General features: G+C 31.4%; 1 protein-coding gene across 3 annotated transcripts in view; it reads right to left on the bottom strand.

Annotated features, from left to right (window-relative positions):
• Window positions 1–13,393, bottom strand: part of LOC118195663 (uncharacterized) — a 90,040-nt gene that overhangs the window by 61,732 nt on the left and 14,915 nt on the right. For all 3 annotated transcript variants that reach the window (XM_035366986.2, XM_035366988.2, XM_035366987.2), the window contains exons 4-7: window positions 10,644–10,682; window positions 4,055–4,315; window positions 1,925–2,058; window positions 1,641–1,726 (exon numbers count right to left, since the gene is read on the bottom strand). In XM_035366986.2, coding sequence (XP_035222877.1) covers window positions 1,641–1,726; window positions 1,925–2,058; window positions 4,055–4,315; window positions 10,644–10,682 — 520 coding nt within the window. The remainder of the gene's footprint in view (window positions 1–1,640; window positions 1,727–1,924; window positions 2,059–4,054; window positions 4,316–10,643; window positions 10,683–13,393) is intronic.

Here is a 13,393-nt window from a genome sequence, read left to right as displayed (position 1 = left end):
TTTATCAATTGAAATTTTTTCGTTTTCAATAACCTCTGTCACTTTCTTTGCTATCAGAAGCGAATTATAATGAGGAGGAATTTGATTTAAATCATATCAAAGATGGAGTACATCGAGATGAAATACTACATCTAGTAAGGAATTATAAGCCAAATAAAATAAAGGCATCTGCCCTGAAGATAAGGATAGTGCTGACAGATCAACTTCCAATTCATTGCACACCCACAGCGTTAAAGATAAAGTTTAGATAAACAAAGGATATGCCTTTATCCATTTTTTGCAGCAATTCCACTTTTTCTTTAATGAACTTCGAAATATACTTTCGCTTTGTAGATCCTTTACATATTAATAAATATATATCAGAAATTCTATTTGACATAATCGAAAGTTCAAGCTTACTTTTACAAAACTGCTCTAACAGTCTGCAAAAAATAATAAGCCGGATCCAATTCGAAGATTAAGGAACAACGCAATCTGCAACATTAACTGAAATAGATAATTTTAACTTAGCTTATACCGTCCTTTATACATTAAACACGCACTCATAAACATATTTTGTGCACGCGCACAAGCATATTCGCAGCCGTAAAGGTCCGTCAATGTGACGCATGCGCAGAAAGTTTGTAGCTTTGAGGTCCGGATTATAGATCATTCCGGATTATGGGTGTCCGAATTAACGACTTTTGACTGTATATATATTTTCCAGTGTCCAAACAATATTTATAGTTGCTTATAATATATTTTTTCCAATGTGAGATAATGTAATGAATGGATATGAATTTTATTTAATAAAAATGTCCTATTATTACTGAATTTCAACTTTATGGGTGATAGAAATTTATTACATTCTATTTTATGTTAAGTATTAAGATTTGGTAGCACACCTAGTGAAACAGCTTCCACTGCCAGCACAGTCAATTAAAAATTTCTGATCATTACCAGTGTAAAGTAGAGTTCTGATAGCCTAACAGTTTAACTCTACATAGCATGGAAATTTAATTCATACCAGAAGTTATTATTATTGTTATAATTTTTCATAAATAATAGTACAATTATTTTGAATAATAACCATAATAATAAATTTTTATTATTTATGCACCCTGTGTTCATTCAACTGCTTTTGATTTTTCTAAGCAGGTCAAAATTCTCAGAACAGCAACCCTGGCTATTTACCTCACAATGGTAATAATTAGCTTTTTGCATAACAACATGTTATCACTTTCTTTAATAGCCATCACAATCATATCATCCATGTATTTTTCCTCACTGTTCACTTTCGAACAGTAGAATATATATTGTAAACCTCTAATCAAATACTTTTACACATTAAAAAATGAAAAATTGCATATTAATTTCAATATAGGAATTATACCTGTCACTTAAATCTATAAATTATAATTTAATTCACATTTGAACTGTGAAATTTTTTGAAGAAAATTATTATATTGTTCAACTAAAGCGCAATAAAAGCCTGTTTACATATGATAAAAAAATATATGTTAACACAATAAAATAATATATTAGCAAAAGTTAAATTCATTTAATGCCCCCAGTCTTTTTTTTATTGCTTCAATTTTTCTTTCTCACATATAAACCATTAAAAATTATCAGTTTTAAATGCAAATGCATAAAACTCTTACTTCTGCAAATCAACTACTTGAGGGAGTGAAGATGCAGCTGCAACAGGAGGAGTAGATGTTCGTCCAACAAGCGTGGGGGATTTTGCCTAAAAAGTAAACATTGAACTAACACATGAATGGACAGATGCAATGCTATATTATCAAGAAACGTGATAATCATAAAACTTTGGTTTGAACATAAATTTATCAAAATCAGTTAACACAGAAAATTACTACTTGATGCCATCTAACGAACTGTACAGACAAAAATCCGAAATATTAGAAATTAAAGAAAATTTAATTACCCTGACAGGAGTATGAAGAGCCATCATAGATGAAGAAGCTAATGCCATTGTAGCAGATGAGTGTGGGGTTCTGAGTATGGGCGTTGCAACAGCAGATTTTGGAGCTGCACTTATGCTAGCAACTGCAGCTGGACCTACAATTTTTCAATTTTGAAATATAAATTCAAACTATGCATTATGTACCATACAGAATATGGCAGTATGTTCTGATTTTGAGAGAAAATAAACTTAACTAATTTTAAAAGTTTAATACTTTTACAAATTAAACTATCTGGCTCTTACAAAAAAGTAAAAAGAACAATCCTAGTGAAGATACAGTACTTTTCAGTTAAGTACCAGCTGAAATTGAATGCCAAAAGAGATAATCCGTTATTTCATATCACAATTAACTTTTTTTTTTTTTTTTTCCATGAAGCTGCACATATTGTTAGAGCCTCAATTTATACCTCTAGTTGGATTTTATATCATTTACTTTGGGCAACAAATGGAATCTCATTAATTGTAAAATAGCAAAAATATGAAATTCTCTTATTCTTACTGAATATGTTTAAGGATTCGTTTGTAAAAATAACTTTTAAAAAAGTCAAATTATAAAGAAATAAAGAAACATACTAGTTCTTAAAAATTTGGTGAAATTAAAAACATACAAGTGGAAGGCCCAAATCTGGCAAATTAGCACATTCTTTAAATCTTACATATAAGCTCTCAGAACGATACCTCCAAATAAAAATTTTACATTTGCATAAAATATTTGAGGTTGCGTTTAATTTTCATAAAGCACTATACCTTTTTTAATTCTACAAATGACATTACATATCTGCAAATAAGTAACAGATATTCATGTTATTTTATTATCATTTTAAGTTATATATAGAAAAATAATTCTATTATTCCCAATTTTTAACACAATTTCAACTAAAATTATGTAATAAAAATATCAGTTGATCATCATTAATAACTACAAGGTGTGGCTATTAATTTATAGGACTGCTCTAATAACAGCAGAATAGATGATGTAAAAAAGGGATTCTTTTAATGTTTCGAAGTAATCCCCATCTGCCGTAATACACTTCTGTGCTCGGCTGTATAAGTTGTGGAAACAACTTTTAAAGTCCTCTTTCGGAAGGCTCTTCAATGTCGATGTCATGTTCTTCTTGATGTCCCGCCCCCCACTTAGCGTTGCCAGTGAAGAGGTTTTTGGCTAAGCATGAGGTCTTGGAACTGCATCATCCGCCATACTCTCCTCCTGACTTGGCCCCGGCAGACTTCTTTTCGTTTCCCAAACTCAAAACTGTGATCAAAGGAATACGCTTTGTGGATGTTGAAGAGCCTTCCGAAAGAAGACTTTAAAAGTTGTTTCCACAACTTATACAGCCGAGCACAGAAGTGTATTACGGCAGATGGGGATTACTTCGAAACATATTAAAAGGTTACATTTTTCACATCATTCATTCTGGTGTTATTCGAGCAGTCCTGGAAATTAATAGCCACATCTTGTAGAACACGTTTCATGACTTAATTTAATAAAGTCATTCTTCCACTACAGAACAACATGCACCAAACATTTTTGGTAGAATGAAAAATTTTGAGCATGCATCATGGCACTACTCATAATTTGATTTTTATTCATGTGGAAATGCTAGAATAATGTTGCTATTGTTGTTGTTTTGTATTTCATTCATCCATGTATTTCATGTATGAATGGTTGCCAGAGCCTCAAGGACATAGCATTTCTTCTTCCACCCCAATTTTTAGGGACAACACCCCAGGGGTAAGCAATATACATTTACAAACATCCAATGCCTTCTCCGAAATTCGAACCTGAGCCCTTCTGTACTGCAGTATGTTGCCCTAACCACTATACTGTCTGGGCATTAAAATAATTAACCTAAGCAATATACTTGTTATGAAAAGTTTTACGATCTTAGAAAAGACCTTTCATCTTAGAAAAGTTTTAAGATCACACTGTAGATCTAAAAATTTCATACATTCAATTCTTTGCTCTGATTACATAGACATATATAAAGTAAATTTAAAACTAAAATGCATGACAACTCATATACATTATTCTTTTCTCAAATAAATTGAAATAAAGAGAAACCATATAATAAAACGGAAAGAATGTAGTACCTCGTGGTACATGAGATGAGAATGGTGGTTGAATGACATGACCAGCTGGTGCCACCTGATGAGACCCTCTTATAATAGAAGCCATTGAAGGACCTGAGCTTCCTGCAGCAATAACAGGATGTACTGCAGTAGGAATCATGTGTCGATTAGTGCTCCCACTAAGGGCTGATGGAAGAATCCCAGGAGTAATATTGCCACTTGAGTTTGGTGTAGTAGTACCACTTTGTGCTTGAGTGATATCACTTGTTGGCATTCTAATAACTAGAATTTAAAAAGAAATGCTTGTCAAGACTGAATTAAACCTAAAAATTAACATTACTTTAAAGAGATATATTAGATCTTCTGCTATTTACAATATAATTAAACTTATAGCAAAATTATTACCTTTTTCCACTCAAACAGAATATCTCAGTTGAAAGATAGAAAAAGTAAATTAAAAAATAATTGAAGCTTTTTTATACTTTTTAAACTAATATTTCTACTCGCTCAAAACTTATTTGCTACTTAGGTGGAATTTCTGTTCAAAAATTCATGAAAATAAAATACATAAATAAACAATTAAAGCAAAAGATAAATAAAGCACACCAGACAATGAAAAAGCAGTGATAATACACACATACACATGAAAGAAAAACATTTTTCAACGCACTTTTATTAAAATACACTGAATTCTTAACTAAACATGCTAATATCATTACCCACATATGCAGAGGAGAAAGCTATTTAAAAACCTGAGCTTGCAAAGGGGAAAAAAAACACTCATCAGAACTTTTAAATTAACAGAGAATATATTACTTCAAAGATTAACTGAAATACTAAGAAATTTCTAGCATTTTTGGGAAAAGAATGTTACATGCCTCAGTTTACAAATTATGTTGCCATCTTTCTGAATATTTGGCAATTACTGTGAAAAGCTGTAATATCATTAATTTGAGCTCATTTACTGACTCGCACAATTCCACATACTATTTGCACATTCCAGGTATTCCACCAAAATTCTCCACACACACACTCCTATTGCCTTTTTTTATTTCTTGCTCTCCTAACGAGTGCATTCAGACAGTGATAAAATCCTATATTTTCAATATTTTTTACTTCTACAACTGGTCTATTGTGTTTCTTTTCTTTATTCTTGAAAATCTTAATCATCAGAAAAAGATTTCCACAGGACTCAATACTGCTTCCTACATACAATTGTTTTTGGTACTTTACACCAGTAATTAGCCCTCTTCCCTTAATATAAATTAATATAAAGCTTCTAAGCATCAGCAATAAAATTCAATGCCTTAGGGAAAAAAAAAAATCTCTGATGTGAACGACACGATTTCCTTGTACGGCCTTTACACATTTTTTGCTGTACTTCATTTAAACGTATTTCCTTGAATTTTATTAGAGATCCATTTCTAATTCAATCAATTCAGTTCTCACCTTCTAGCAAGGCAAAAATACATAAAAACTCAATCTTTGTTCAAAACTGTAAAACACAGAAAAACCTAAAACACCAAATACAGTTAAAAACAGTTTAAAAAAATGTTCATAATTAAAATTACAGTTTCTATGCCAAAATAAGCTATCCGGCCATCAGGCAAAGACAAACTTTTCGGTGCACAAAAATTTTTAATTAACTGCGAAAAAAGATACTGAGGTTAGTGTATTAACTGATTTAAATTCACTATTCCAACAAGAGTTTCAAATGCAAACAAATGGCGGACTTTTTAGACTTAATGCCACTTTTAAATTGTTGATAATTCTACAACTATTGTATGCAGATTATTCTAAAGGCATAAAAACGTTAATCAGAACATAAAAACAACATAATTCAATCACTTTTAAAGGAAAAAATGCACAATTTGCCAATATAAAAAGATTAAAAAAAACTGAACTCGCTAAGCCAGGTAACACAGCAGGAATATATATATGTGTGTGTGTTTGGTTAGGCCCATTACAATGCAAAAGGAAGGTGCATAACTAGATGTTACAGTAATCCCATATACAGCACACAGTCCGTAATCTGGAATAATCTATAATCCAGACCTCAAAGCCACATTTTTTTTTTTTTAAATAATATGCTTTATGCATGCGCATTTAATGTATAACGAACGGTATAAGCTAGGCTAAAATTATTTTTACTGATTCTAAGGCATTTCAATTAATGTTGCAGATTGCGCTGTTCCTTAATCTTCTAATTGGATCCGGCTTATTATTTTTTACAGACTGTTAGAGCAATTTTATAAAAATTAAGCTTGAACTTTCCATGCCGCGATGATGACAGTCATGAATTTGAAGGTTTTCGGACATCGCAAACTAAAGATCAAATTTTCCAGTTATTGGATTTTGTAAAGAAATGTGGAGAAGAGGTAATAAATAAAAATGATATAAATGTTTTTCATTGCGACGACAATGCCCCAATCATCAATCAACGGAAGGCGATATCTGTAGTATGGTTCTAGATCCAGAAAATACCACTTCCGACAGTGAAGAAAGTGACAGACAGGTTATTGAAAATGAAAAAATTTCGATTGACAAGTTGGTCAGTATTCTCGACACAGCAGACTTGAACAGTGGAACTTTGATTTTGTCTGTTTATAGAATTAAAGAGAAAGTATTAGCACAAAAAACGAAGCAACTTAAACAACTTACATTGAAAGAAATGTTTAATAAAGTAAACAAATAAATACTAAGCTTTTTTTTTGTAAATTTTGATACCCTTTAGATCATAATTCCTCTATATTTCATAAATTACAATTTCCTATTTTTAATTGTATAATTTCGGCATGGCATCTTACCAGATTTAAATTGATGATCTATAATTCGAAAAAACCTGTAATTCGGAATCACAAAGTTCCGATGAGTCCGGATTACGGACTTTGTACTGTATAAAATTTTAACATTCTACAGCTATTTTGTTTTTGAATTATGGCAGATACATACATATGTGCAGAAATCACAAAAAAATATCCTCAAGTCCACTTTACAATCCGTTTTGGAAAACAAGAGTCCTTTATTCTATTCATAAGTACAGATGTTGCACAAACAAAATCTTCAAATTGACTCTAGAGTGGTCAAAATGACTACTTTCATTGAAATATGATATCCAAAATTTTTCGTGATTACAATACTTCCTTTACTTTGTAGAGACATTAGGTATATTTTTGGAGGCAGGAAAGATGAAAATTAGCAACCGCCTTCGCCAGGAATCGAACCACGGACCTCTGAAATACCGGCTCAGCGTGCTGACCACAACACCTCAAAAGGAAGGCGGGAGAAATACCTTACAACTTCAAAAGTTTCTGACTTTCTGAAGTACTTCAAAAGTTTTTCTTTCAAATAATGTAAAGGTAATTCAAACACCTAACAATTAGGAGTAGGCTGCTGTCAATTTAGTTAATCATTTACATATAATGGATACTTCGGATCTGATATCCTAACTTCATAAATTACTGATTAAGCAGACATTCAGTAGCCTTTAAGTGTAATATTTAACTTTCATATATATATATATATATAAACAGCATATATACCATATTAGTATATATATATATAAATTAGTTTCAACAGTTGATGCTTCTGTAAAAAAATATGAAATCTTACCCCCCCCCCCCCCAATACATTAAATCAGCTTACTCAAATGCAGAATGCTTTTCATACTCCGATCATAAAGTGTTAAATAAAATAAATAAAAATGATTGACTTCTAACAATATTTCGTTCTTCCACTAAATTACTGAGAAATCTGATACTCTCAGTTACTACTAATTCAATATTTTCTTTCAAAAAATAAGGTTGATAAGGTTTGAATAGCGCCAAATGATTTCTGCTTTCCTGTATTATAATGATCAACTAAATAAAGGCTGAACTTTGTGAATCATTAATGTTCTAAATGCCATGCAGTTTTTAGCACATATATGAAATGCAAAGTCATATTCTACAATGGGATCTTGCTTAATGGGCATAATTTGTCCTGAATCAATGTCAATTAGGATAAATGTTCTCCATTCTGAAAAAAAAATACTCAAACAAATTTTATAATAATGTAATTTTTTATTTATAATACACCATTCTTTACAAGACAGTTGTTTAAAACATTCTTTGCCTACGCTTCAAAATTTGGCAAAAATGAGACAATAGATTGTCTACAAAATTGGTAGCTGTGCATGCTACAAATTTATAATAAATTGACAATAGATTGTCAAATAAATTTGTAGCATGCACAGCTACCAAATTAGTAGGGTAATCATCAATGTAAAATGCAGCAGTTTCCCAAGCTTTCCAGGATCTCCATTATTTCACTGGAAGGTTGTTACTTTGATAATGCTATTACCTCCTCTTCCTCTGACAAAATCTCTTTCACAACTTATTGTTGTGTGATATACAGAATGAAGCTCCATAAACTCTTTAGTGGTCAGCTCCTGACTATGCTCTTCAACTAGCTCATCAGTATTGTTGCTATCCATATCTAGCCCCATAACCTTGGCCAGAGGCACAATCTTGTTGATTACAGACTACACAGGCACTTTCTCAAACCCTTCAGATTCTCATTCAACAAAGCTCGTTGCCAAAGCTTCTTCCTTGCAGAAGTAATGGTTTGCTTTGTGACCCTCCCATGTTCTGTCGATAATTTTGAGGCAAGCAGCAATGTTAACGTTGCCTTTTCAAAACTCTCTAAAAGTGGGATTAGGTCCTTTAGTTACCTCAAAACAGCACTCGAAGAACAGTAGTTGGAATCTTGACAAATTTAAATTCTGCAAGGAAGTCACCTTATATGCTGCAGGATATGCAGAAGCACTATCCATAACAAGCAAGGCATGAAATGGAGAGTTCATCTCAAGCAGCTATTTATTTATTTATTTCAGATAGACCAAACATTTAATTGATCCAATCTGTGAAAGGTCACATGCCACCAAAGCCTTGTTGTAGGACCTCCACATGACATTTAAGCCTTTTGCCTGGACTTTCTATTTCTTGAAGACTTGTGGGTTGTGCAAAAGGTAAATGAACAGAGATTTAATTTTTAAATCGCGTCTTGTATTTGGATAAAACAACAGCATGAGGCAGTCTTCCATGGATTTGCGGCCATGGAATGCCTTCTCCTCTGCTGTAATATAAATTTGCTTTGGCATCTTTTTTCAGAAGAGACTCATCTCATCACAATTAAAAAACTACTGTGGCAGATAACATTCAGATTTCACAAGCTTCTTTAATTTGCTGATGAAGTTCTCAACTGTCTTTATATCTGAGCTTACTACTTCTCCATGCCTCACTATGTTGCGAATGCCAGTTCTTCTCTTAAACTTTATGAACCAACCCCGGCTTACTCTGAATGCTTCTTCTTCATGCACTGATGATCCTGACATCTTTCTTAATGAGGTTGGAAAAATTAGTTCTGTCGTTTCACAAATTATGTTTTCATTAACAGGGTTGCCTTGTATTTGCTACTTGTTGCTTCATACAATAAGAAAATCTTTCAACATAATTGAAAATATGTGGATGCTGCTTAGAAATCTCATAACATCCTTTGAAGCATCCAACCCCTTAATTGTATCCTCATTAAGGATAATGCAAATCCTTGACATAGACCAATTATCAGAGCATGCTAGGTCAGCCATGCTCACACCTCATTCTCGCCTCTTAATGGTGTGGTGTGGTGTGGTGGTGTATTTAATTATGGCAAAGCACACAAGGGCTATCTGCCTAAGAGGAGGGATGCCTTTCGTGGAGGACTTTCTAAGGGAAACTGGCTCGTATACACGTTACACATGGGGAAAACCACGAAAACACCCATGCAGCCAGCCCGTTCGCGGGATTCGAACCTCGGACCGAACTACCAGTGTTCAGCGACTTTACCGCTCGGCCGCTGGTGGGCCCTCGCCTCTTAATGATTTACTGTTTGACTTCTATGGCAATTTGTTTTCCTCTTACACTGGTGTTTTCTTTCGAGTCTTGTGGTATTTTCTTTCGAGATAAATAAGCAAGCATGCCTAAATTTACACTTAAAAAATATACAGTAATATGCCTGAGTACAACTTTCACAAGCGATAGTAAGATGCTAGCAGAACGAGTGCTCAACACAGGCTTATTGCTGAAATGTGGGCAAGATACTGCATATGGCATCAGAAAATCTCTACTTCCCCTGTTTTGCAAAACACTGCTTCTTATGGGAGTCATTTTGTTTTGCTCATTATGCAAATCACTTGTTACAAGGAGATCACTAAGCAATATTTGACTGCACTTTTCAAAATATTTTTACATCATACCGTCTTGATGTCTACAGCACAAGCACACATTTGAACTATAGTAAAAAAAATAATACATTTTAAAATTGTTTATGTATAACTAAAAGAAGCTCAAACACATTGCCAAGCTATTAAAATTCCATTATTTCTGAAGCAATTCATCATATGTACTTAAATTTTATAAAAGACATAAAATATTAAAGAACTGCAAAACTGCCCTCCCCTATCCCCCCAAAAAAGTAAGCAAATCAAATAAAAATATAAAATTATATTTTATCTTAATAAATATTTTATAAAAAATAAAAATATAAAAGTAAGCAAAATAAAATACAACATCTAACTGGGAGAATAGCTTACCAGTCCAGCTTGAAATATTAGTATTCTTGAAATCTTGTGCTAAAAAAGAGAAGTGAAAATACATAATTAAACTCATTCAAAACCATTTCTGATTTTTATAAAAAAATTAAACAGCTGTACATGCAAAAGTATTATAGAAACATATTACTTTAATAAGAGGTAAATTAACTAAGAATAATTGGAATGTATATTACACAAATGATTCAAGGTTCTAGCAAAAAAATTATGTATTAAATGAGAAATCAAAAGAGAAAGCTAGTGTAATCTGAAAAAAATTCAGTTTGAATTACATATCCAGAAAAAATGCAGAAGAAAGAAAATATCAATGGATTTACAAGAAGATACTTATTAATTAAAAGCTTCTTAAAACTTTAACTACAAAGCAATGTAAAAGATATAATTGTTTTAGTTTTTTCTTTCACTGAAACCACATTGCAAGTTTACTGAAATGTTAATACATGGCATTAAATTCACAAACAAAATCAGGACTGTTTCTTCATCATCATCATCCAGAATTTTACTGATTGTTTCTTTAATATCCCTAACTTTCCCTGCTTCAACATTTTAATCAATGAAAATTAATCCGTTACACTAAAGAGCATTCCATTTATCATTATCTAATACTCATTCATTAATGACAAATTTTTACTTTCATAACTAAAGGAAACTATCTGCTTTCCTTAACAGATTCTATTCTTGAATATGATTAATCTTTTAGTAAATTGGGAAAATTTCGAGGGACAAAAAGTGAGACAAGCGATATTAAACAATAAAATCTTTAAGAATGTTAAAATAACAAAGAGAACCTTTCTGAAATAATGTATTAGAAATTAAAAGTAATTTTTCAAACTGAGATGTATAAATGAAACTTAAGTTATGCTAGTTTACTTTAAACTCAAGTTATGCTAGATTATTCTGTCATAACTCTAGCAAAGGATCACTCAAAACTGATGCATAGCTACAGAGAAGCATAAATGAGAATCGACAGATTACTCTACATACACACGCTTAAATATAGAGACAATATAGCTAGACAGAAACACACAGATCTAAATACTGATATTTTGATTGTTGTTAAATCAGGGAATTATTTCCATCACAAACAAGAAGAAGCACACTTACACATGATTTTATTAAATAGGCTTTATTTTAATCTTATAATTAATACATACACATTTCACACATTAATGGCATAATACAAAGTGAGAAATAAGCAGAAAACAAGAATAATTATAAAACTGTAATTAACTTTTAATAAATAAATCCAAAGAAAAATTAATTTTGCTTCTTATAATAAACACTGACAAGTAAAAATACAGTAATTTAAGCAACAAATTGCATCAACAACAAAATAACAGTTGTGACAATAAAAATCAAGTTTAAAATAGAATCAAATAATTAATATTATTGGTAATATTATATATAAAGTTCTGTTTTTTATAGAAGCCTCCATGAGAAAATTTATTTAGTCCGTTTCTGCACTGGCGAGAAACAAACAGTTTTTGATCTGTACATGAGCGAGAAACAAACAGTTACCAATCTGGACATGGGCGAGAAACAAACGGTTAACAATCTGTGTTTTGTAATTGCACTATGTCAATATAATGTTTTATTGTAAAATACTCATAATGCTTTCTTTCTTCTTCTTCTTCTTTTTTTTTTTTTTTTTTTTTTTTTTTTCCAATCTTCTATCAACAGAGGAAGCTACAGTTTATGTTTGAGCCATTATTAACAGCAATTGCTGAATTGTGGCCACCAGAAAAAGTCTGTAGAAAATTGATTTTCTGTTTGGGCTAACATTTTATTTAAATGTTAATAAATCCATTTTTATTTAAATGTCAATTTAAAATTTTTATTTAAATGTCAATTTAAATAAAAATGGAATTTAATCCACTTCAACTACCAAGTGTCTTAGTCATTAAGGATTTAACATTCTATACAATCAGAATTCTTCCTCTTCAATATGCCATCTACGTTCTACGCCTAACGTTACGTTTTTACACCTCAATGTTTATACATCAGTACTTCTAAATTTGTTTTTTATTACATATAATATATATATATATATATATATGTAATAAAACATATATATATATATATATGTAATAAAACATATATACATATTAAATAACTTGTGATGCATAGATATTGAATAAGTTGCTGATTTATTGTTTACGGTTAGTAACAAACACTTGATAAAAAATGACACTATCTTATGCACAAACCTCATTTTCTGTCACAAAAGCAGCTATAGAAGACAAGTACTCACCCTTTTACATGCAGTTTCATTTTAATATTGCATTTTAGAAGAAAAATAAATGCAGCTAATTCAATTTCAATGTTCATAGAACATGCAGAAAAATATCAAGGCACTGAAATTACAATTACTGACAGTAAAAGAAAATTGAGTTTCACTCTTTGTTTCAAATTGAATTTGCCGTTAGTAATCCTTAAAACAACACTCAAAGTAGAATAACTGGCACAAGGTAGTAAATATCCTCAAAAAATAGATACCTTAATTAAGTATTATCCTGTAAAATCAGTCAATAAACCTAATTATACAAGGTGAACTTTTTGTCTCTTCTATTCTGGATAAAATTCTGCAATAATTGCTTTCACCACAGATTTAAAGCAATTGCTTCCTTTAGTGATTTTACAGCCAAATACTGTATTTTTGCAGCCAATTTCTTCTTCTGCAGGCAAATAACAAAAGTGCATATTTTAAAACCGAGTTTAAGACAAAGATATTA

Source organism: Stegodyphus dumicola, chromosome 3 (assembly GCF_044657685.1).
Source record: "Stegodyphus dumicola isolate Sdum_Otavi_A_Nest chromosome 3, ASM4465768v1".
NCBI classification, from domain to species: domain Eukaryota; kingdom Metazoa; phylum Arthropoda; class Arachnida; order Araneae; family Eresidae; genus Stegodyphus; species Stegodyphus dumicola.
This window is presented reverse-complemented; position numbering and strand designations above follow the sequence as displayed.